Below are 24,772 nucleotides of genomic sequence, written 5' to 3' on the forward strand. Positions count from 1 at the left end.
GTGCTTCCAAGGGCTTCGGGTCCCTGGTTGGCAGGTCACGGAAAGATCATGAACAGCCCCTCCCCACCACCTCTGTCCTGGGTATCTCAGATCAGGCCAGGAACGGTCTCCAGCCCTCTGTCCACCTCCCCCTTGGCAGCAAGTCCCTGGTAACCCCTTGAGGAGAAAAACACTGGAAAACTCAGGAATATATCACTTTTATTTCCTGTTCTTAAAACCAGAGGCAAACGAACACAAGCATATCGTAAGTACAAGACAACTACTCAGAACTGCCACACACACCCTCACCCTCTCTGGGATCAGGAAAATGTCCTCTCTCCCACTTGCCCCGCTTCCTGTTTAACTTGGACTCTTCACTGGAATGCTACTCTTCCCTAGAAAACATTTTAAAGCCATAAACACCAGCAGGGGGCACCCTTTCACTGGGGGTCTGGCTCCGCCTTGCCGCCAGCGGGGGGCAGGCTTCGCGCTCTCCTTGGCGGCTGTAGTTCCAGTGCCAGGGGACGCAGTCTCCACCGCACCACGTACCCCCTGGCGCACGGAGCTTCCATGCCCCCATCTCGAAACAGCATCGTCAAGCCCAACCAACAACACCGCAACTTGCTAACCTGCAGGCAGAACTAACTCAAACGCAGCCCTCTGGAGGCTGAGGCCAAGCTCCTCTGAGCTTTGCTCTCTCCCAGATACTTCTGGGGAAGTGCGTGGGGAGGCAGCGGGGGCGGTGGCTGGAGAGAGGCCTGCAAGCTTGGCCCGCTCAGCGGCAGTACCGCTCCAGCACGCACTGGTGGGGGGCCCGGGGGGTGTCGGTGGACGAGAAGTACGGATGCACGAGGGCAGCCTTGGCTGAGATCCGCCGGCTGGGGTCGTACTGCAAGAGTTGCTGTGGAGGAAGGGGGAGGAGGAAAGAGCCTGAGCCTTGGTGTGGCCAGGCCCGGAGTGGAGTTACCCTCCAGGCCCAGGTGCCCGGCCCCAGGCCCCAGAGCAGCTGCCTTCAAACCAGAACAGGGCACAACCACGACCTCCGGGCTCGAGAGCCAGTTCTGGCCACTCCCAGAATCTGGGGACAAAGAACTAGTTCTAGGCCGGCCTGGGAAGTCATCCCCATCTCCTTCAGACTAGAGGCTGAGTCCACCTGTCCTCTTCCTACCTGAGGTTCCCAGGCCTCAGCCTACTTCGGGTTGGGACAGATTTCTCCCCCTGTATCAGGAAGGAGAGGGCCAAACCTGTCTGGGGAGCATACTTGCGGGTGGAGCAGGAATGCAGAGTCCCAAAGCCCCACCTAGGCTGTGGAGGAACCCCGCGCCAGGGAGTAGCCAGGACGGCGTGCTAAGAGCCTTGGCTGGAGGCATACACCATCCTGCTGGCACTGGGTGGGTCGACATGCACAGGCCTCTGTGTATGAATGATGAAAATACTGCCCTGCCTTCCTCTGGCCCAACACCAGATTAAAGAGACAGATGTGGCTCTGAATCTTTGTGGGCAATGGATGGCTCTGCCCGAGGGCTCCCAGTCAGTCTGGCCTGGGTCAGCCCGACTGGTCAGGATGATGCAATAGGACAGGTGAGCACAGACTGTGGCAGGGGCTCAGACAGCAGGGAACAGCCTCACGTGAGGAGCAACTACGTGGAGGAGGCATGCTCCCTGCCTGCGAAAGTTTACAGAAAAAGGGTAAGTATCGGGCACTTGGGTGTTTGCCTTTGGGTCCTGGGATCGAGTCTCATGTTGCTGGACTTATGAGGGGAAGGGCCTCCAGGCTGAACGATCAAGATGCACAGGGACAGGGACAAGCTAGTTGTGTTCAGGTGTCAGAAAAGCGACCAGCTGGACTCAGGAGGAGCAAGGGTGACACAAGGGGCTGGCTGACGAAGAGACACTTCCGGTGGGAGCAGCAGTCTTTCTTACCCTCCGCTGCGTCCCACCAGTACCTACCATGAGCAGGTCCTTGCCCTCTGGTTCCAGACCGGGCACAATCTCCTCCAGCCCCTTCCTGGTCCACTTGGGGAAACTGCCCTTGTAGTCAGGCAGCTGGGTGACCCCCGGCCACATGGCTTCACTGGGTGTCCCCAGGGTCCGAAAGATTCGGAAGAGCTGGTCAATCTCAGAGTCACCGGGAAACAGGGCTCTGCGGGTCACCTGAAATGAGGAAGAGGAGGTGTGGGGGTCCAGTCCCCTCCCGTGTCCTACAGAATCCAATCCCAGCTAAGATATCCTTCCCAGGGCTGTGCTAAGAATCCTGGCCTTTTCTGGAACAAGGTTTGCTTCCTTAGTCCCGTAGCCAGTCCCAAACACCCGTGAATCCACCTCTCACAGGAGAATCAGATCCCACTCCCACCCCAGCAGGACCCTGCCTGTGGCCTCCCCGTGGCCACGTTTGTCCCTCCTTCTACCATCTCGGCAAAGATGCAGCCAATGCTCCAGACATCCACAGCTGTGGAATAGAACTTGCTGCCCAAGAGGATCTCAGGGGCGCGATACCAGAGTGTCACCACCTGTGAGGGCAAAGAGACCGCGTCCTTCAGGGTGGCTGAGTGCTCGGGGGACGTCGCTTCAGCGGTCCTCCGTCTCCCCTCGGTCCTGCAGTACCTCGTGGGTGTAGGTGCGCAGGGGCACCCCGAAGGCTCGAGCCAGTCCGAAGTCAGCCAGCTTGATGGCGCCCAGCTCATTGATGAGCAGATTCTGGGGCTTCAGGTCTCGGTGGATGACCCGATGAGAGTGGCAGAAATTCACCCCCTGCAGCAGCTGGAGGAGGTAGCTCTGCCCTCCGAGCGGAAAGAGGAGCCGGGTGAGCGCGAGGCGGGCTGGCGGAGCGGGGCGTTCGCGGGCCTTCCCCGACCTTCCCTCGCTACCTTGACCAAGTGCAGGGGCAGCTCGGAGGCCGGGGCGGAGTCCATGTACTTCTTCAGGTCCTGGCTGAGGAACTCAAACACCAGGTAAAGCTTCTTCTCACTGTGCACCACGTCCAGCAGCCTGGCCAGGGGACACCCGTCACCCCACGGCTCCCAGCGGGGCCGCGACAGGCCCAGCTTCCCCCCTCCTTCCCCCACCTCACCTGACGATGTTGGGGTGCTTCAGCTCTTTGAGCAGGGAGATCTCCCTGATGGCCGTGCTTGGGACTCCCTCCGTCTCCCTGCAGGAAAGGAGGGTACAGCAGTGGCGGCAGGGAGCCAAGAAGGGGGCTTCGGGCCCGACGGAGTCACCTGCGTGTTCCGTGTTCCGAACCAGCGGCCTGGCCCCCAGTAATAGGGCACTGCGCTCCCCAGCGCGTCCTTACACCGCCCAGGGCCCTGGGCAAAGCCGGAATGGGGGCAGTGAGGCGCCCGGCACACTCACTAGTGCTGGGGGTAAAGCCCGGAGGTGGGGGCAGGGGTCGCCCCCGGGCGGGGTGTCTCAGGGGCCGTGGCGGCAGCACTCACAGATCCAGCCTGATCTTCTTGAGGGCCACAAGCTGCCCTGTCTCCTTGTTCTTGGCCTTATACACCACCCCATAGGTGCCCTCTCCGACCTTCTCTACCTTCTGGAACACGTCCATAGCCGCAGAGCTGCCCAGGAAACAGAGGGCGCCTGGGGCATTCGCCGCCACACCCAGCACCCCCGCTGCCCCTCCGGCCCCCACAGAACCCCCTGTCCAGCCCCCACCCGGGCCCAGGCCCGCCACTGCCCCTCCCTCATCCCCAGGAACCCGCCCAACCCAGGCCTCTCCCCCCTCCCCAGGCAGGAAGGTGCCTGGCTACGGAGCGCGGGAGGGCCCAAACTCCTCAGCAGAGCCCCCACCTCAGCCCCTCAGGGCCCAGGCTCTGGGGGCCAAGGCTACCCAGAAGGGTGGCCTAGGGGGCTGCAGTCAGCCCCGGGGCAGAAGTCAGGGGTCGGGAAGGGTTTCTGGAGCCACAGTCCTGCCCTAGGCCGCACGGCCAGGGTGAGGGGCTGTGCCCCAACTGTCTGGGGACGCTCGGCCTCCTCTGAGGGCAGAACTTCGGTGGGGGCAGCCCCCCTGTGTCCTGAGCCCGCCACCCGGGCCCTGGGGGCCCCTAGCACCCCTCCCACAAACCCCAGCCCAGAAATCACCAGAAACCCTGTGCTCCTGGGGCCTCCCTGCTGGCAGACTGCCTGCGCGGCGGCTCCCCCTCCTGGTCCCCGCCGGCGCTGCACCACGTGCACACAAGGCAAGGTCTCCCCCACTGGGGCCTTTATTCATGAGGACCTTCCAGAACCCTCCATATTCCCACTCGAGGCTCAGCCCCCACACCCCACAGCGCAGCCTCCCGCAGGCTCCTGGTGGGGCGACAGGGTGTCTGGAACAATCCAAATTGGCAACCCCTCCTCTCCGGCTGCAGACAAAGGCTGTCACTCTGGGAAAGGTCCCGCGTCTTCTCAGCTCAGGCATCTCCAGTGGGCTTGGCCTCGGGAGCAGGTTGGGGGGGACGGTTGCAGGAACTGCCATTTGCTACTGGCTGCTGACCCTCTCTTGCTGGTACCGCCTCTGCTCCCGGACGGCTTGCTCTAACAGGGGCAGATTCATTCCTTCCACACAAGTCAGCACCCGGGCCTTGACCACGGAGCCTCCGTCTGAAAGACATAAGCGCGAGGCACTAGCAGTGACTGACCCCCGTGCCAGCAGCACACCTCACTGACGCATTCGGCTGTCTCCCCGGGACTCGCTCTCGGGCTGAGTTTGAAGGACGGCATTCGGGATACCGGTAATCTTTCCTACTTGGGCTTCGGAATGGTGGGCCCGGCGCACACTATCACATGTGTCTGGAACTCAGGGGATAGCCTGAAAGTCCCACTTCTCCACGGAGGGAGGGCCAGAGAGATGGATCCTCTACCTCCATCCTTTGTCATCTTAATTCCTGCCACCTGTAGGCCCCAAGTGCCCGGGGTTGAGGAGGGGTCTCAGTCACCATCCCAGTTTTCCATGTGTACTAAAGGAAGGGCCCTCTTGGCATACTGGGCCCCACCGGCATTGGAAACTGGGGCAAAGAGAACCTCATAATTAGTAAATCCAAGGGGAGAGCTTGGCCTTGTAGGGCAAGTCATGCCACCCTGGAGAGGGGCTGGGAGGTGCTTCTAGCACATGCTGTGTTGACCTGATGGAAAGATTTGTCAATGCGCAGGTGACATCGAGCAGGAAAGGCATCTGGGCCTGCCCTAGCAGGTTGGTTGTTGGGTTGTTGTTTTTTTGTAAGTTGGCTCCACGTAAGTTGACAGCGCAACTCAACTCACAGCCCTGAGATCAAGACCTGAGCTGAGATCAAGAGTCAGACGCTCAACCAACGGAGCCACCCAGGTGCCCTGATTTTTCTTTTCTTTTTTTCGTCCACGTTCTTTACACTCCCTGGTCATGTCAATGAACACATTCAATGTTCGAGGACATCCTGTTTCCTTCTGATGCGGTTTTGAGATACAGGCTCTCTGGTTAGATAGGTCATGCCTTGCCTTCCTCCTAGTCTAGACCACTTTCTTTCCTTCCTTCCTTCCTCCCTCCCTTCTTCTTTTTTTTAAAGTAGGCTCCACACCCAACGTGGGGCTTGACCTCATGACCTCGAGATCACACTCTACTGACCGAGTTGCACACTCTACTGACCGAGCCAGCCAGGCGCCCCATTTTTTCGATTTAACATAGTGCGGGGGCAGAATTCAGAGTGTCAGACTGTCTAGATTCCAGCCTTCAACACAGGCAGATGAACTTGTTTGAAACAGGAGGTGGCCTCTGCGTGCTCAGGTGGTTGGCCCCAGTGCTGGGCTGCAGAAACTGTGCGGCCTACAGAGGAGTGGGTGTGTGAGGCTACCTTGATCCATCCACCTATCCAGCAGTGTAGACTGTTGACTCTTTCTGGAGCCCTGCAGCAGGCTCCTCACTCAGCAGGGAGTCTGCTTGAGTTCTCTCTCTCCCCCTGCCCCCCTGCCCTCTTTAAAAAGAGAAACTTCCTTTGACTTAATTGCACAGAACTTTTTTTTTTTTTTTAAGATTTATTTATTTTGGGGGCACCTGGGTGGCTCAGTCGGTTATGCGGCTGACTTCAGCTCAGGTCACGATCCCAGAGTCCTGGGATCGAGCTGCACGTTGGACTCCCCACTCAGTGGGGGGTCTGCGTGTCGCTCTGCCCTTTCCCCTGCTCGCGCTCGCTCTCTCTCTCGCAAAAATAAATTTAAAAATCTTTAAAAGAAGATTTCTTTATTTTAAAGATTTTCTTTATTTTAGAGAGACAGAGCACACACGAGGGAGAAGCAGAGGGAGAGGGAGAGAGAACCTGAAGCAGACTCCGCACTGAGCGCAGAGCCCCGCGCCAGGCTCGATCTCATGACCGCGAGATGATGGCCTGAGCCAAAACCAAGAGTCAGACGCTTAACTAAGCCCCCCAGGCGCCCTGCACAAAACTTCCCTTACATGACGCCCCGTCAGCTCTTTCCTCCCGCCAGCCTGGGGAAACCCACCCGCCTAGATCCATACTGAGGAACATACTGTTTCTCTCTGTAAATGAAAAACATTATTAAACATGGAAGTGACCTTAAGAATATGATTATCGCAAGGGACGAACCAGGCAATTCTGTCAGTCCATCTGCAGGTCCTTGTAACTGGGATGCAAGGGACAGGGTGTGAAGAAACACTGCAGGCAGGGGAGAACAGATTCTACAGACAAGACAGCTAGCGTCCTTTAGGGGAATTTCTTTCAAGTTCAACAAACCCGGAGCACCCGAGGGCCTGAATGACAAGGACGGTGGGAATGCAACGGGTGGAGGCGCAGGCAGGAGAGAGGGAAGGGGTGATAGGGAAGAACAGATCTTCTTTTAGGGCACCCGCCCCGGCGGGGGAGGAGAGTCATAGCGAAGTGGGGACACAGGGCAGAAGATGATGACACTGTTACTGTTATTATCTTAATATAGGAGAAGCTTGAGTGATTTCTACGCTGAGAGGGAAGAGGCAGTGGTAACAGGTTAAGGACTCAGTTGAGAGGGCAAAGTCCCCGTAGGGGCCAGGCCGTGAGTCACAGCACAGGGAAGACCGGCCCCTCTGCCTCCCAGACAGGAAGAAAGGAGCCACTGGCAGGTGTGGACACAGGTAATTTTAGGAGGGGCTGCTGCTGCGGCCTCCGTTGGACCTGGGACGTAGGAAGTGAGGCAGTCACTTATGCTGAAAGGGGCAGGGGTCTCCTGTGACAGGTGAGTCCCAAAAACAGCTGTTGCCGATGGTGGGAGAGGGTGGACCGGGACCCGTGGAGGGCCCCAGCGCAACGAGAGGCCTTGAAATCATGCCGGGAACCCACCGAGCGCGTGAGCCTTCTCCATCAGCAGTCGGTGGGACCTGCGAGGGCGGAGGGTGGGGCTTTGTCAGGCAGCGGTGATGGAAGGCAAGGGCGGGAACCGTCCGCCAGGAAAGGGGTTGCCATGGCATGAGGCCTGGCTGGAGTGGGGGAAAGTGAACAGGAGAGAAGGCGGGAGAAAAAGGAGGAGCCCCAAGTGCACAGGCTGAAGAGCAGGGAGGTACAGGAGTCACGGCTGTAGTCGCAGGTGGCAGAGGTGTGGCCGTGGCTGTGGCTGGCAGAAGTGGGACAGAACCGGTTGGCCGCAGAGGACAAAGGTGTGAATGGCAAACCCGAGCAGCTAGCAGGCTGCTGGCCCCACCTCTGGGCCCTGTGGCGTGTGTGACCTGGGAGACTGACCAAGCTCCACCGGGAACTGCTGTCCTGGGAAAGAGCCAGGTTTCAGGCACGTCCCGGTGAAGGTGAGGGCGTAAAAAGGAGCCTTTCAGGGAGGAGTGAAGTTTCCAGAAGACAGAACAGGAAGCCTTGCGAGGGCCGGGAAGAGCAGTCAGCTAGGAGAAAACCAGGCAGGGAGGATTTATGGGATTTATGGCAAGGGCTCGAGGGTAGCCTCTCGCTGTAGGCAAGGTCACCTGCAGCGTGGGAATTCTCCTAGGGACTCTGGAGCAGAACTGAGGAAAGGCTGCGTCCCAACACCTCCACCCTGGGCAGGAAGCCCTCAGGCTCTTGGATGGTGCCCCAAGCACGTGTCAGAGCCAGTGGGTTTCTGACATGGCAGCCATTTCTTCACCTTTTTGGCCTCCTCGGCTCACTCTGTGCACAAATTTCAGGACGGTGACTTTGTTTACTTTTCTTTTTAAGTTTTATCTATTTGAGTCATCCCTACGCCCAACGTGGGGCTCGAACACACGACCCCGAGATCAAGAATCACATGCTCTTATGACCGAGCCAGCCAGGTGCCCCAGAAAGGTGACTTTGGGTGGCCTCTTGTCTGTCCTCAGAGCTGCTAACCTTGCCACCTGACAGACCCATGTCTAGTTGCTGTCTGTGTCCCACGGGACTCGCGACCTGATGGGGACGGACGCACAGAGGTTTGGAAGCAGCCGGGCAGGAGCGTCGCAGACTAGGGACGGGGAGCGGCCTGCATGCTCAGCCCACACTCTGCCCCTCCCTCCTCATTCTTCTTTCCTTCCGTGTGTCAGTTTCAAACGATGAGCACATCTTATTGAGAAATTAGAAATTTAGGGGGAAATTTTTTCTTTTAAGAAAGAAAAAACACATAGATTGTGATGAAAAGGAGAAGCAGTCAGGTAGCCAGAGGCCCCGGAGAATGCTGCCGGGCCTGAGGCTCGATCATTCAGGCTCGGGTCTGGGGGACGGAGGCAAGGACACTTGTGAGTGTCACTGCCTGTGCCTTCCAGGTGCCTTGGGGCTGACACATCTGCTTCTACAGCGTGGCCTTTGGGGCAGGCCCAGGTGTTGCTGGCTGACCCCTGCTGTGCTGCGTTCCTGCCGCGCTTTCAGGGACCACGGAGGATGCGAGCAGCCAGTGATAACTATCGTTGCCTGGATTCATGATTTTATCAGGACTTTTAAGGAGGTGCCTTTCGACATTTCCTGCATTTAGGCACTGTGATTCTTCTCTGAAGAACTTTTCCTCCTCACCTGTGAGCTGTCCCTGAACTATAATCCATTCAGAAAAAGGCAGGGGAAAGATGTTTTAATGCAACCAGGAGGAAGCAATCGGCCAATTCCAGACCCGAGCTCTCTAATAAATGGCATTAAAAAAAAAAAACAAAAAAAAGGTGGAGGACAGAACTGTTCCAGAGACTTGGGGTATGGAAGCCAAATCCAATAAATGGATCTGAACTAATCAATTTTAAAAAGTCATGGAGGGAAGGCAGTGAACACGGACGAGGTATTCGATTATATCAAGCGACAGCTATTTTGTTGGGTCTGATTGTGGCAATGGTAGAGGCGTATGAGGTGTTTACGGGGAAATGAAATGATGTCAGATTTGCTCCAAAAGACACTAGCAAAATAAATAAATAAATGCAGGCGGTGGATACTCGGCAACAGCAGACGGAGGGTCCGTGCTGAATCTGGGTGATGGCTACAGGGAGGTCCACTCTACCATTCCACTTTTGTGCTCCTTTGACTCAAAAATAGTAAATGAAAAAAATTACATGTGTTGAACTTACAAAGTTTTTCTTCCGTTTTTCTCCCCACCAGGAATTCTAAATGTCCACTCCAGGTCCTGTTCTTGTCCTGGCCTGCTGTCCCACCTTAGTTTCAACGCCCCTTTCTATATTTGCAATCGGACCTTAGCATCCGGGACACTGGGCGGTGGGCTGCCGGGACCTCCCAGGATTCACTGCAGGGCTGCGGGTACAGGTGACCTGGGCTCAAGTCAAAGTGGAAATCATTTGTGCAAAGGTCCTTTGTACCCATTCGCACCCCTGTTCCGGACGCCTCTCTCAAATGAATATGAGGGCAGGTACTCTGTGAACTAACTCAAAGGCTTAAGCCTGAATAAAGATTAATTTTTATTAAACCAGAGATAATTAAAGTAAGCACCATCTAATAACATTTTTTCTAGCACATTTCATCCAGAGTTAAAAACCATCACGACTTTTAGAAAGGACGTTAGCGGTATAAAGTAAGAAACATAAATGTTTGCATCCTTCGATAGAGCAATTCTATTTTTAGGAAACTATCCTGAAGAAATAATCAGAAAATGGACAAAGATAGCACATGAGGATATTAATCGTAGCATTTTTACTATATATCGAGGTAGATAGATAGTTTTATTAAATCTTTTACTTTTTTTTTTTTTTTTTTGTAAGTAGGCTCCATGCCCAGCGTGGGGCCCAATGCAGGGCTTGAACTCGTGACACTGAGATCAAGACCTGAGCTGAGATCAAGAGCCAGACGCTTAACCGACTGAGCCACCCAGGTGCCCTGACAGATAGATTTTTTTTAAGATGTTTTTCTCCTCTGGCTATAAAAGCAATACATTTTCATTATAAAATGCTAATAAAATACAAAAAAATCCCACAGTCCCACCACCCAGAAATAACTCCTATTAACATTTCGGTGAATATCTTTCAAACTTCTGTGTATATAAAAATATGTATATTGGGGTGCCTGGCTGGCTCAGTCCATACAGCATGCGACTCTTGATCTTGGGGTTGTAAGTTCAAGCCACACGTTGGGTATAGAGATTACTTAAAAATAAAGTCTTTAAAAAAATGGGATCATACGATACATACTATATCGTAAACTGATTGTTCTTAGTAAGATATTATGAACATCGGGGCGCCTGGGTGGCTCAGCTGGTGGAGCACCCGACTCTTGATTTCGGCTCAGGTCATGACCTCAGAGTCGTGGGACGGAGCCCTGCATTGGGCTCTGCACCGGGCATGGAGACTGCTTGGGATTCTCCTCTCCTTCCCCCGCTTCCTGCTTCCCCTCGCCCCCTCCTCCTCCCAATGCTCTCATGCTCTCTCCTCTCAAAAAAAAGGGGGGGGGCACCTTGGTGGCTCAGTTGATGAAGCATCTGCCTTCAGCTCCGGTCATGATCTCAGGTTCCTGGGATCCAGACCGAGTCAGGCTCTCTGCTCAGCAGGGAGTCTGCTTCTCTAACTCCCCCTCTCTGCTCTCCCTCTGTCTCTCTCAAATAAATAAAAAAAAAAAACTTAAAAAAAAAAAGAAGATACTGTGAACATCTCTTCATGTCAACCAATATAAATTTACACCATTTTTAATGGCTGCATAATATCCTAATGGCTGCATAATATCCTACTGACTGAATATACAATAATTTCTTTATCCAGTAAATGTACACTGTAAGAGCAAAAAATGGAAATAATATAAATGTGCATGGTCTTGTGAATTGATACACATTTAATCTATAAAATATTATATAGCCATAAAACACTATTATATCTAAAAAATTTTAAAAACATGGAGAAATGTTCACAATATAATGTGAGGACTAAACAACCAGATACAACATTACATAGTATGTATAACACGAACCACGTAAGGGAAGGTGACACCCAGATAGGGAGGCAAAGAATTCATTCAAGTACCTCGGTTTTAAAAAGCAACATTCGGGGGCGCCTGGGTGGCGCAGTCATTAAGCGTCTGCCTTCGGCTCAGGGCGTGATCCCAGCGCTCTGGGATCGAGCCCCACATCGAGCCCCACATCGGGATCCTCTGCTGGGAGCCTGCTTCTTCCTCTCCCACTCCCCCTGCTTGTGTTCCCTCTCTGGCTGGCTGTCTCTCTCTGTTAAATAAATAAAAATCTTAAAAAAAAAAATGTTTAAAAAAAGAAAAAAAGCAACCTTCAACTTTTTTTTTTTTTTTAAGATCTTATTCATTTATTTAAGATAGCGAGAGAGAGAGCACTAGTGGGGTGCGGGAATCAGAGGGAGAGGGAGAAGCAGACTCCCCGCTGAGCAGGGAGCCTGACGTGGGGCTCGATCCCAAGACCCTGGGATCATGACCTGAGCCGAAGGCAGACGCTTTTCTGACTGAGCCACCCGGTGCCCTGCAACCTTCAACTCTTGATGCCAGAGAGCTTCTCCCAGGTTGTTGGGATTCCTTCCTTTCTATTTCTCTTACCCTGACTTCCTGGCCTGTTTTTCCAGCCCCATCCTCTCCTTGCTTAGTTTTCTCATCTATGGAACAGCGACAATGGGACTCAGTTTAAGACCTGGTGGGCAAATTCAAAAAGACCGAAGCAAGCCGTGTACTACCAGGCCTGGCATGAGGCAAGCCTTCAGAAATTAATGATTTCTCTCCCCTCTCACTTCCCTAGAGCAGGTCCACTGGGCCGATCACATCCGTTTCCATGAGTCTTTGAACTTGTGGACTGATGTGGAAGGGAAGCTAGCCCCAGTGAGGGGCTCCTGTTGGGGCAGAAGCCAGGCCCAGTCCTCACTGAAGACTGCCCCGCCCCGGACCCAGCGTGAAAGGGGACTGTGAAGCCACGGCTTACCCTGGTGCTCCAGCTCTCCGAGGACAAGGTACAGGGAGTCCACGTGGGCTTGGAAGGGCTCCACCAACTTCGTGCAGACCAGGATCTGGTGCTCGTCAGATCCGTGCTGAGCTCTCAGGGTCACCCGGGATTGGGTCACGTCATAGAGGCACAACCTGCAGGTTGGGGAAAGTGCGATCATTTCTGTCCACACACGGAACCACACAAAAAGCTCAAAAGGTTCTGGGAGGCCGATAAACGCAGGGGCCTCTGACCAGAGAAATAAAAACGGCAGCAACAAGTCGGAAACACTGTTTTCAGTCTATACTGTGAAGGTACAAATGATATGCGGTACAAGCACCTGGTTAAGGAGTGTGGCCGAAAGTATACACTGAGGTAACAGCACCCCGATTAAGATGTGGCCCATTTCCATCACCCCCAAAAGTTCCCTTGTGCCACTACTCTGAAGTCAATCTCCGCATCTCCCATGCCAGCCAACCCCTGATCTGCCTTGGTCCCTGCAGGGGCGTTTTCCTGCTCGGGCACCTCCTAGAAAGATCACAACAGCGTGTATCCTTGCGTGTGCAGCTTCTTGCGGTCCGCATAATGGTTTCGAGATTCGTTTGTGCTGTTGGGTAAATCCGATCCCTTCTGTCGTTCAATTTCACTCTGCTGAAATTATTGAAAATAATTTGTGTATCCATTCGTCAGACTGTTTGGTTTGCTTCCAGTGTTGGGCTATTAGGAATAAACAGGTATGAACTTTGGTAGACAAATCGCTTTGCTGACACATGTTTTCATTTCTCTTAGGTAGGTACCCAAGCAGGAGTGCAGGGTCCTAAGGTCAACCTGCCTGTTAACCTCTCAAAGAAACTGCCGAACTGTTTTTCAAAGTGGTTGTGCTGTTGTACACTCCCAGCAGCGATGTGTGCGGGGTTCCGGTGACTCCACAGCCCGGCCAGTACTTGCTATGGTCAGTCTTTTTAATTTTAGCCATCCTAGTGTCCTAGTGGGCATGACAATACCATATCATTGTGGTGTGTGTGTGTTTTTAAAGATTTTCTTTATTTTGGCTATTATTTATTTTATTTTATTTTATTTTGGGCGCCTGGGTGGCTCAGTCATTAAGCATCTGCCTTCGGCTCAGGTTGTGATCCCAGGGTCCTGGGATCGAGCCCCACCTAGGTTTCCTGCTCAGTGGGGGGTCTGCTTCTTCCTCTCGCTCTGCCTGCTGCTCCCCCTACTTGTGCGCGCTGTCTCTGTATCAAATAAATACATAAAATCTTTAAAAACACACACACAAAAGATTTTATGTATTTATTTGAGAGAGTGCGAGAGAGAGCGAGCACGAGCACAAGTGGGAGGGAAGGGCCGAGGGAGAGGCAGGCTCCTTGCTGAGCGCGGAACCCAATGTGGGGCTCGATCCCAGGACCCTGGGATCCTGCCCTGAGCCGAAGGCAGACGCCCAACTGACTGAGCTACTCAGGCGCCCTCGCTGTGGTTTTAATTTGCATTTCCCTGTGACTAACGATGTTGAGCAACTTTCCATGTGCTCATTACCCATTCGTGTGTGTGTACATGTATGTATTGTTGTTTACTTTTCATATGACTGCGAAGTGTTATGTATATCCTCTTTTGTGAAGTGTCTGTTCAAGTCTTTTGCCCCCTCCTTTTTAACATTCTGTAACATGCTTTTCCCCTTGGTTTTACTTAGCTGTAACTGAAATATAATAAGCTGTACATATTTAAGGTACACAACTTGACATCTGACATTGGACACACTTGAGCAACTGTCCACATAATCAGTAATGAACATACGGTTTCATCACCCTGAAAAGTTCCCTCCGGCATTTTCACAATCCCCCAACATGTCACATCCAGGCATCCTTGCAGGCAACTGGCCTGCTTTTTTTTCACTACAGATTTTTTTTGCATTTTCTAAACTTTTACATAAATGGAGCCATACAACATGCAATTTTGGGGGGCCTGGTTTCTTTTCTTTTCTTTTTTTTAATTTTTTTAATTTTTTTTTTTTAAGATTTTATTTATTTACTTGACAGAGATAGAGACAGCCAGCGAGAGGGAACACAAGCAGGGGGAGTGGGAGAGGAAGAAGCAGGCTCATAGCGGAGGAGCCTGATGTGGGGCTCGATCCCACAACGCCGAGATCACGCCCTAAGCCGAAGGCAGACGCTTAACCGCTGTGCCACCCAGGTCCCCCTCTTTTCTTTTTTTTAAAGATTTTATTTTTTTAAAGTAATCTCTATACCCAACGTGGAGCTCAAACTCACAACCCTGAAATGGAGAGTCGCATGTTGTACTGACTGAGCCCACCAGGGGCCGCATTAGATGTTTAGCTTTTAAAGACACTGCAGGTGGTTTTCCAAAATCATTGCGCCATTTTAGATTTTCTCCGGAAGTGTACAGGAGTTCCAGTTGCTCCACACCGTCACTGGCATTCGGTTTCATCAGTCTCTCTGAATTCCGCCACTCCAGTGGGCATATATAGAGCAGTATCTCGTTGTGGTTTTAGTTTGCATTTCCCTAACGATGCTATACACATGGGGTGTGATCACACACCCAACCACATACTCATCTACGCCCCCACACACGAGCGCGTCTAAATTAACTGCCAAGGTTAGCAGTGGCTGTCTAGACACTGAGATTACAGGTGATTTTTGCTTGCTTTCTTTTTCAATCACGTGTTTTTCAATCCACTTCTATGGATTGTCTACATTTTTTCCAATGAACAAATATTAATGTTTTAGCATTTAAAAAATAAGTTGAGGGCGCCTGGGTGGCTCAGTGGGTTAAGCGTCTGCCTTTGGCTCAGGTCACGATCCCAGGAGATCGAGTCCTGCATCGGGCTCCTGCTCAGCGGGGAGCCTGCTTTTCCCTCTCCCTCCACCCTTCCCCCCTGCTCATGCTTGCTTCTTCTGCGCACTCTCTCTCTCTCTGTCAAATAAATAAATAATTTTTTTTTTTTAAGTTGACAAGGGATGCCCAGCTGGCTCAGTCAGGGGTTCGTGCGACTCTTTATCTTGGGGTCATGAGTTCAAGCCCCACCATGGGTACAGAGATTACTTGAATAAATAAAACTTAAAAAAAAACAAAAACCAAACTAGACAAACTTATAATAACACCATTTAATTGTTTTTCTGGCGGGTGTGTGTGTGGGAGGCACTTACACATCCCCCCACCATGTGAAAAAAACCATTCTCACCTGCCAAATGTTCTCAGTGTGCCCCCATCAGGAACTTGGCCGGCACTGACTTCCCAGGGGAAGTAGTAGATTCCAGGTTTGGGCAGCATCTCAAAGAGCTGAGAGGGATTTCTGAAGATTCCTGACAAACCAAGCAGACCCCAAGACTGAGATTAGCAGATACTGGAGACCAGTGACACCTACAAGGCTAGTTCTAGTGGTAGTTTAATATTTGAAGATATTTAAGAGTGGTAGTTTAATATTTTAAAATACTTTTTGATTAGTAATGCATTCACTAATTTAAAAAAGCAAAACGATATAAAAAAAAATCTGGGGCACCTGGGAGGCTCAGTCCGTTGGGTGTGGGACTCTTGGGTTTCAGCTTGGGTCGTGATCTCGGGTGCTGAGATCGAGCTCCTTGTCGGGTTCCTTGCTCTGCACGGAGCCTGCTTGGGACTCTCTCTCCCTCTGCCCCACGAGTAGCCCCCCATGCATACGCGCGCTTTCTCTCTCAAATAAATAAATCTTAAAAAAAAAAATCTACATGGAGAACTGTCGTCCCACTCAACCCCTCTGCAATCCATTCCTACCCTGATGCCCCGAAGAAGGGTCTATAAAAGAGCAGACGGTAACTCACCATCTGTCACAACTGTTCAACACGCCGTTGTTCCTTAAGCTTTATTTACAAAAACATGCAATGAGCTGGATCTGATCTGTGATGAAGTTTGCCAACCCTGGTCCTTAAAGAAAATCATTTTTATTCATTTCTTATGTAACCTTCCAGGGTTTCGTTATGCAAATAATAACAAAGACACGATATTTAATTCCCCTCTATACTATAAATTTCTTTTTTTTTTTTAAGATTTTATTTATTTATTTGAGAGAGATCAGGAGCAGGGGTGGGGGGGAGAGAAAGAGGGAGAATCTCCATACCCATCACGCAGCGTGGAGCCGGACTTGGGGCTCAATCTCATGATCCTGAAATCATGACCTGAGCCGACATCAAAAGTAGGATCCTTAACCAACTATGCCACCAGGTGCCCAGCCCCTTCCCTCAATACTATATATGCTGTTCTGTATTTTGATTTTTTTTCCATTTAACATTTTTTTAAAAGATTTTATTTATTTATTTATTTATTTATTTATTTATTTATTTATTAGAGAGAGAGAGCGCGCACAAGCAGGGAGAGCCACAGGCAGAGGGAGAAACAGGCTCCCTACTGAGCAAGGAGCCCGATGCGGGACTCGATCCCAGCAACCTGGGATCATGACCTGAGCCAAAGGCAGACGCTTAACCGACTGAGCCACCCAGGCGCCCCAATGTATTTTGACATTCTTTCACAATTGTACATAAAGTGAGTCTCCCTTTTTTCTTCTTTTTTTTTAGTAGGCTCTACACGCAGCACAGAGCCCAGTGTGGGGCCTGAACCAACAGTCCTGAGATCAAGAGCCGAGCTGAGATCAAGAGTCAGACACCCAACTGACCGAGCCACACAGATGCCTCTACAGGTTTGTTGTTGTTTTTGTTTTTTTAATATAAATCTAAAACTACTCTAAAGTAAAAAGTTTATTTTGAAAAAAAAAAGAAAAAGAATTAAAAAAAAATTTTTTTTTAAATGAAGACCCCGGCGCACCTGGGGAGCTCAGTTGGTTGGGCGTCCAACTCTTGATCTCAGCTCAGGTCTTGATCTCGGGGTCGTGAGATCAAGCTGCTTGCAGGGCTCCCCCTGGGCATGGAGACTGCTTAAGATTCTCTTCCTCCCTCTGCCTCTGCCCACCTCTAAAAAAACAGCCAAACCTGTAAAGATGGTACATCATACCCGGTTTTCCCTATAATTAACATCTTACATTAACAGGACACATTCGTCACAATTAATGAACCTGTACTGACAGGTTATTAACCCGACGTCGCACTTCATTTGGATTTCCTCAGTTTTTTCCCTGATGTCCCTCTTCGCTCCATAGACCCTTCCAGAATACCACACTACACTCAGTTGTCTCTTGAGACTCCTCTGTGCTGCGACAGTTTCTCAGACTTTCCTTGTTTTTTACCCCTGAGAGTTTTGAGGTGTCCTACTCAGGTATTTTGTAGAATGACGTTCCGTCTGGGTTTGTCTGGTGTCCTTCTCATGGTTAGACTAGGGTTATGAGGTTTTGTTAGTAATTTTAAAAAGAGAAAGAAAACACTGGTTCAATAAGTCTTGTGGTAACGATGCACAGGACACTTGGCGGGCTTCTTACGATGAGGCATTGTATGCGGTCATGTGGCAAGATCTCCAAGACAGACCATCAAGAAAAAAGGTAAGGAGCAGGCATGTACATATGAAATGTACATCTGTGTATGCGTGAAAGAACACTCCAGAACATGGGGATCCACGTGTAGACAATGTTCGAGAAGTGGGGATTCAGGAGTAATTATTCAATGACAAAGGGACCCTGAAGGTGACAGGCTTCAACTGTTCAACAGGATAAGCCAAGGGGCGACAGAAAGACAGGAAATGGCAATGAAATCGTCCCAAGTGAGATCCCTGCAGAAGCCGGATGACATAGCTTTAGCACAAAAGCTTAATTAATGTTAGGGCTGCCTGGGTGGCTCAGCCGGTCAAGTGTCTGACTCTTGATCTCAGCACATGTCTTGATGTCAGGGTCGTGAGTTCAAGCCCCATGGTGGGCTCTGCACTGGGCATGGAGCCGACTTAAAAAAAAAAAGAAACTTAATGTTACCTAGAACCTTGCACAACTGGCTTCAGTATCGTCTAATGAGGAGGTCATAGGGCAGTGTCACTGACCAATTTTCAAAGATCATTTCAAGACCGTGTGTACAGAACAACAGCACAGGGGCAACTGGCCCAGGGCCAGTCCTACTGCAGATACTCTATGTCCCTGCGACCAGGGAGCAGAGCCGTTCCTGTCCCCAGAAATGAGAGAGCCCTCAAATCATCTCTGGCATGAGAGAAAGAAGCAAAACAAAAACAAAAACAAAAACAAACCACAAAGCAAAATAAAAAATCAGTCAAGAGAAGAAAAAAATGTATTGGTTCCTGTTTTGGGATAATGGGGACAGTTCTGTCCGATCTAGTAAAAAGGTGAAAATTTAGACCCTTTTTTAAGAGTAATTTTTCTAGGGGCGCCTGGGTGGTTTAGTCAGTTAAGTGGTTTCAGCTCGAGTCGTGTGTGATCTCAGGGTCCTGGGCTCGAGCCCTGCGTTGGGCTCCCTGCTCAGTGGACAGTCTACTTGAGGATTCTCTCTCTCTGCCCCTCTCCCCACCCTCTCTCTCTTCGCCTCTAAAATAAATAAACCTTAATTTTTCTACTCTCTAGTACCACATATACTATAAGCTACGCTGTAAGTAACTATGTCATTAAATATTTTTTTAATTATCATACAGAATTGACTCTTTGGAGTGGTATATGCTTTTGCAAATTTTAAATAAACAAGTTTATTTATTTAAGTAATCGCTATACCCACATGGGGCTCAAACCCATGACCCCGAGATCAAGAGTAGCATACTCTTGGGGTGCCTGGGTGGCTCAGTCGTTAAGCGTCTGCCTTTGGCTCAGGTCATGATCCCAGGGTCCTGGGATCGAGCCCTGCATCAGGCTCCCTGCTCAGGGGGAAGCCTGCTTCTCCTTCTCCAACTCCCCCTGCTTGTGTTCCCTCTCTCGCTGCCTGTCTCTCTGTCAAATAAACAAATAAAATCTTAAAAAAAAAAAAAAGAGTAGCATACTCTTCTGACTGAACCAGCCGGGCACCCATCATTGATTATTCATTCATTTCTTTATTTTTAAAGATTTTATTTATTTATTTGAGAGAGAAAGCACGCATAAGTGGGGTGAGGAGCAGAGGGAGAGGGAGAAGCAGACTCCCCACTGAGCAGGGAGCCCGATGTAGGGCTCGATCCCAAGGCCCTGGGATCATGACCTGACCCAAAGGCAGACCTGTCACCGACTGAGCCACCCAGGTGCCCCAATTTTTTATTTTATTAATTTTTTAAAGATTTATTTATTTATTTGGGGGGGTGAGGGGCAGAGGGAGAGAATCATCAAGCAGACTCCCCGTGAGGGCAGAGCCCTACGCAGGGCTCGATCCTACAGCCCATGAGATCACAACCTGAGCTGAACCCGAGAATCAGACACCCATCCAGCTGAGCCACCAGGCGCCCCACCCGATTTTTTTTCCAAACAAAAGTTGCTATGTGTTTATTAAGACATTTCTGTTAATTTCCATAAGCACAGCTGGCTCAGTAAATCATTATCCATATGTCATCAGACATGCAAAAATTTTGTGAGAAGTATTATCAAGACTGGCTTTTCTTAACGGCTTAGCCGGGTTTCACGTACAGTCTTTGCAAATCTGAGTAATGGTGTAAGCTACACAGCAGAGCCTTGCCCTTTTCATTGCCCAAGGCAAAACTTTCACTGCTGGGAGAAAAACCCACAGCATGAACAAGAGAGATAGTCTTCTTTTTTTAACGACTGGGAAATCTGAAAATATCGTAGAGGAAGGATGGGAAGGATGGAGACGGGATCTGACTGCTGCTTTCTTTTTTTTCTGAAGCAATCGGTAAGATTTCTGTAGTAGGACTGAGTCAGAAAAGTAATACCTGTCACTAAGTTCCTGATAGCTTTTATCAGCTTTGGGTTTCTTTCTTGGAGATAGGTATCTTGATTGTGTATGCTAACTACTCCACAACCAAAACAGATTACCAGTTTATTATAAAAGGATGAAAGGAACAGCCAGACGGAAGAGATGCATGGAGCAAGGTATGTGGGAAGGGGCGTGGACCTTCTCCCTCGGAGCACACCTCAGTCCCAGCACCTCCTCCTCTTCACCAGTCCGGAAGCAACTCAGAAATGTTTTGTGTGTGTGTGTGTGTGTGTGTGTGTGTGTGTGTGTGTGTGTGTTTAAAGATTTTATGTATTTGAGAGAGAAAGTGAGAGAGAGCATGAGCGGAGACGGAGGGGCAGAGGAAGAGGGAGAAGCAGACTCTCTGCTGAGCAGGGAGCCTGCTCTGAGGGCTCCATCCCAGGACCCCGGGATCATGATCTGAGCCAAAGGCAGATGTGTAACCGACTAAGCCACCCAGGCGTCCCTCATAAATGTTTGCAAAGCTACAATTCTTTATCAGCTTATATTGCACAATGAATCTTCAACATTACAAGGCAAGTTACAACACAAGACTTGAACTTTGGCCTCAAAAGATTCTATCACATGGAGATTCTTACTATTTATTTATTTATTTATTTGAGAGAGAGAGAGAGAGAGAGCGCATGAGCAGGGGGGAGGAGGCAGAGGGAGAGGGAGAAGCAGACTCCCTGATGAGCAGGGAGCCTGACTCGGGGCTCGATCCCAGGACCCTGACATCACGACCTGAGCCAAAGGCAGACGGTTAACCAACTGAGCCACACAGGTGCCCCAATTACTACAAATTTTAAAATTTAATCTCAACTTCATGAATTTTACCAAATAAAAAGATTGTTTTATTATGTCTTGATAGGTTTTGCAATCACCAGAGTAAAAAATATATTCAGGGAAGAATCATCAATGGATGTTACACGTACTGGGTAAAAAAGTCTGACGAGGAATAGGATATTTACATGGTTTCAACATATCTGCCCATGGACTGCCTATTAATTACAAAGAGAAAAATGATCCACTTCGCAGTCATGGAAGTTAGCAAGTACAGCCTTCGTGTACTGCCTGGGTATAATGCACTGAGACAGACACATTGTTTTTGTGGTATTCCTGCAAAAAATGCATCATCTGAATCTAATCATGAAGAACTAGCACACATCTGAATTGAGGGATGGTCTATAAAACAACTGGCTTATCTACTTTGAACATGTCAGTCACAGAAGACAAACTGCTCCAGTTAAAAGAGATTAAGATGAAGGCAGGCATCAGAGTGGTGTGTATAGAAACCAGGCACACCACCGACTGCCAGCAAAGTGCCGGAAGCTGAGAGAGGCAAGGAGCAGCTCTCCCTCACAGTCTCGCAAGGATCCAAAGCTGTCGAGGTCTTGGACTTCTAACCTCCACAACCATGAGATAATAAATGTCTGTTACTTAAGCCACCCAGCTGGGGGTCGTTTGCTACAGAGACGCTAGGAAATGAACACAACTAAATAGAATTCATGTTGCTGGACTGGATCTGGGTTGCAGGAGAAAACTGTCATAAAGGACATTGTTGGACAATTATAAATTCATGAAAAGGTTTGTAGATTAGATAACAGTATTGTATCAATAGTATTGTATTTCTTTCATTTGATAATCGCTGTTCCCCTGTTCTCTTTGTCTATTTCCATGGGCCCTGAAAAGGAGAGGAAATAGGCACAGGTGGGTGGGTGATGTTTTAACCAGAACCAAGTCCTATGGCTCTAATATGACCTCTATGTCGCCCCTCTCTGTCCCTGGCCGCACCACTGTCTCCCATCCGCTCAAGCCTACCAGTCACTCTTGATGCCCTCCTATTCTCATGGTCTCATCTGACCCGTCACGAATTTCTGTCAGTTCTACTTCAAAATACATACTGGGTGGCTCAGTCGGTTAAGCACCTGCCTTCAGCTCAGGTCATGATCCCAGGGTATTGGGATTGAATCCCGCATGGGGCTCCCTGCTCAGCAAAGAGTCCACTTCTCCCTCTGCCCCTCCGCGCCCCCTCCCCCTGCTCATGCTCTCTCTCTCTCAAAATAAATAAATAAAATCTCTAAAAAATACATATGAATCTATGCACTTCACTCCCTCCAAGCCACCACAGTCCAAGCTTTCATCAGCTTTAAAACTGATCTCGGCTTCCACTATTTTCCTTCTATTGCTCACTCTCTTCATAACAACCATAGTGATATTTTAAAAGGAAACTGCCAAAGAGAGTATTTTCTGCCAGAACCTCAAGTCTGAATCTAACAATGCCTCTAGATACAACCAACAGCTTACAGAAAATACAGAAACAGAGGAACATATCAAAGATATCACCGAGATTGGTAAAATCCAGATTGTGGGGAAATTCAATGCGAAAGATGACCTACCTTTTTCCTCTCTTTCTTTCCTTCTTATTTTTTTTTTTTTTTAAGGTCATGCTGGTCGTGACCCTGAGATCAAGACCTGAGTTTAAGACCTGAGCCACCCAGGTGCCACTTGACCTAGCTTTTTCAAATAACTTGAAGAAAAAAATTGTAGAGTGGAAACCGATACATTAAAAGAGGCTTAAGATTCTTATCAATCTGCAACTGCAACGTGTAGACTTTGTTTGGACCCTGATTTGAACAAACTGTATAGAGAATTTTTTATGAAACATTTGAATATTGGTTGTAATGACCACAAGAAATTTTTGTTAACATTTCCAATTGTGATAATGGTATTGGGATTGTGTTAAAAATAGTTTAAAGATACATACTAAAAGTCTTTATGGACATGATATCAGATTTGCTTAAAATTAACATGGAGGGGAACTGGGTAGAGGTACAGTGGATAATTATTGGACCTGGCTGAAAAGTAGATGGGGTTTATTGTATTATTCCTTCTACCTTTGTACATGTTGGAACATTTCCACAATTAATATTAAAAAAATGTGAATCAGGTCACAAAACCCCACTGAAAATCGATTAAAGACTTCCTATTATAAATTCCTATTAAAATTGAAAGTCTGTGTCGGCTCACAGTGCCACATGGGGTCTGCACCTGGCCTACCTCTCGGCTCTCATGTTTGCTATCACACTTCCTCCAGCTGACCCTCACCCTCAGGCCCTGCACACTTGCTTTCCTCAGACTTGAGCAGTCTTCCCCAGACCTTCACATAACTGGTTCTCTTTCCCTGTTTAGGTCCCAGTTCATCCTCCCCCTCTTCAGCAAGGCCTTCCCTGTCCACCCTACCTAAATCAGCATTCTCCACCACCCCCAGTCCCTCTATCCCCTCAGCTTGATTTATTTTCTTCATTTAATTTACTAAGTAATAGAATTTCAAAAACTGTGATTTGTTTACTTGTTTAATGCCTCTGTCTCCCACTAGATTATCAGCTCCATGAGGGCATTATTATTAATTAATTAGTAATTAATTAATCAGTAGCAGTGCCTTGTCCTGATATATTAAGAGTCTGGGGCAAAAGGAAAAATCAATAATAATGATCTTGTCTGTATTAATCTTGATTAGTGCTCCCATAAATTATATCAGAGGTGAGTGCATTTACCTTACCCTATTCCCAGTACTGTTACTAAAAACTGATGCAATAAATAACAGCATGAAGTGCATAGTTTTAAAAAACAGGGGATTAGTATGTTGTTTGAAGTTAGAAGGGTATATTAGGGAGAGATAAAGGAGATGGTTTAGTGTGCTCTATCTTCATTACAGTGGTATGAAGTCAAAAGGTAACTAAAACGAACAAATCAAGAGCTAGCAAGTATTTTAGGTAGCGATTTTTTCGAAATCAGAGTTAAAAAAACACAACAGGTTAAAAGTGGCTGCCTCTGAGAATGGGGAGCTTTTGCTTTTCACTACAAATTCTCCGACATTAGGTTTCCTAAACAAAGATATCTATTACTTTGATGACGACGGTGGTAACTGTGAAAGCAGAAAAGTCTGGATTCCAAGACCTCTCAACCGCCAGCTCGGTCACATTCTGGTCCACACCCACCCATACAAGGGGAGGAGGGCCCCAGTCCCACACCCAGCTCCCGGAAGCCAACGCTTCTGGCAGCAAGGATGCCATTATCTTAACAAAAGATAACTGGAGGCCTCCTCCCAGGGCGACTTTTGTCCTCCTCCTTTTTTTCTCCAATCTGGGAGGGTGTGGGGAAACCCTACTACAACCCTCCCGAGCAACGCCGCGTGGCCCAGAGGCTCAAACCACCCCCACCCCCCGGCCCCCATCAAGGACCTTCAGCCCTCGGAAGACCTCTACACGCGGACCCGGAAGCGGCGGGACGGACAAGTCCCAAAGCGCAAGCGCACTCCTCCTCAGCCGCGTTGTCCCGCCCCTTCCCTACCTCCTCGCCAACCGGTCGGGGCGTCGCGGCGGCCTCGGGTTCCCTCTTTCCGCCCCGCGCGATCGCGTGACGAGGGAGGGGCGGGTTACCAGGAGCGCCTGGCCTTCCTCCCTCCCCGCGCCCAGGGCAATTTCTTGACCGTCTTCCGGGGTTTCCGCCCCGGGGGGCCGCTCTAGGGCTCCCCTGGACCAGAGCGGAGGACTCGCCCGCCCCACTGCGGATACGGTCACCGCGCCCACGCCGGCGCCGTGTCCGCCTCGGCCGCGGTCGAGAGCGCGCCCACCCGCGGCGGTGAAGGAGAAGGGGCGGGCCGGGGCGGGCCGGGGCGGGCCGGGGCGGGCCCAGGC

General features: G+C 49.9%; 2 protein-coding genes across 4 annotated transcripts; both read right to left on the reverse strand.

Moving 5' to 3' along the window:
- Nucleotides 1-181: 181 nt before the first annotated feature.
- Nucleotides 182-3,586, reverse strand: CDK3 (cyclin dependent kinase 3). Its single transcript, XM_040640197.1, has 7 exons — nucleotides 3,414-3,586; nucleotides 3,050-3,127; nucleotides 2,847-2,967; nucleotides 2,584-2,754; nucleotides 2,388-2,489; nucleotides 1,930-2,133; nucleotides 182-880 (listed from the first exon to the last, which is right to left on the reverse strand). The coding sequence occupies exons 1-7, from the start codon at nucleotides 3,527-3,529 to the stop codon at nucleotides 755-757; spliced, it is 918 nt and encodes a 305-aa protein (XP_040496131.1). The 5' UTR covers nucleotides 3,530-3,586; the 3' UTR covers nucleotides 182-754.
- Nucleotides 3,587-4,161: 575 nt separating this feature from the next.
- Nucleotides 4,162-24,741, reverse strand: TEN1 (TEN1 subunit of CST complex). Of its 3 annotated transcripts, none has more exons than XM_040640203.1 (4): nucleotides 24,426-24,741; nucleotides 15,467-15,587; nucleotides 12,265-12,419; nucleotides 4,162-4,563 (listed from the first exon to the last, which is right to left on the reverse strand). In XM_040640203.1, the coding sequence occupies exons 2-4, from the start codon at nucleotides 15,553-15,555 to the stop codon at nucleotides 4,442-4,444; spliced, it is 366 nt and encodes a 121-aa protein (XP_040496137.1). In that variant the 5' UTR covers nucleotides 15,556-15,587; nucleotides 24,426-24,741; the 3' UTR covers nucleotides 4,162-4,441. The 3 variants fall into 3 exon arrangements, with proteins under 3 accessions (XP_040496137.1, XP_008692012.1, XP_008692013.1); XM_008693790.2 differs by lacking the exon at nucleotides 24,426-24,741 and adding an exon at nucleotides 24,317-24,335; XM_008693791.2 differs by lacking the exon at nucleotides 24,426-24,741 and adding an exon at nucleotides 17,080-17,099.
- Between the last annotated feature and the right edge of the window lie 31 nt (nucleotides 24,742-24,772).

Source organism: Ursus maritimus, unplaced genomic scaffold (genome assembly GCF_017311325.1).
Source record: "Ursus maritimus isolate PB19 unplaced genomic scaffold, ASM1731132v1 scaffold_24, whole genome shotgun sequence".
In the NCBI taxonomy this organism is placed as follows: Eukaryota; Metazoa; Chordata; class Mammalia; order Carnivora; family Ursidae; genus Ursus; species Ursus maritimus.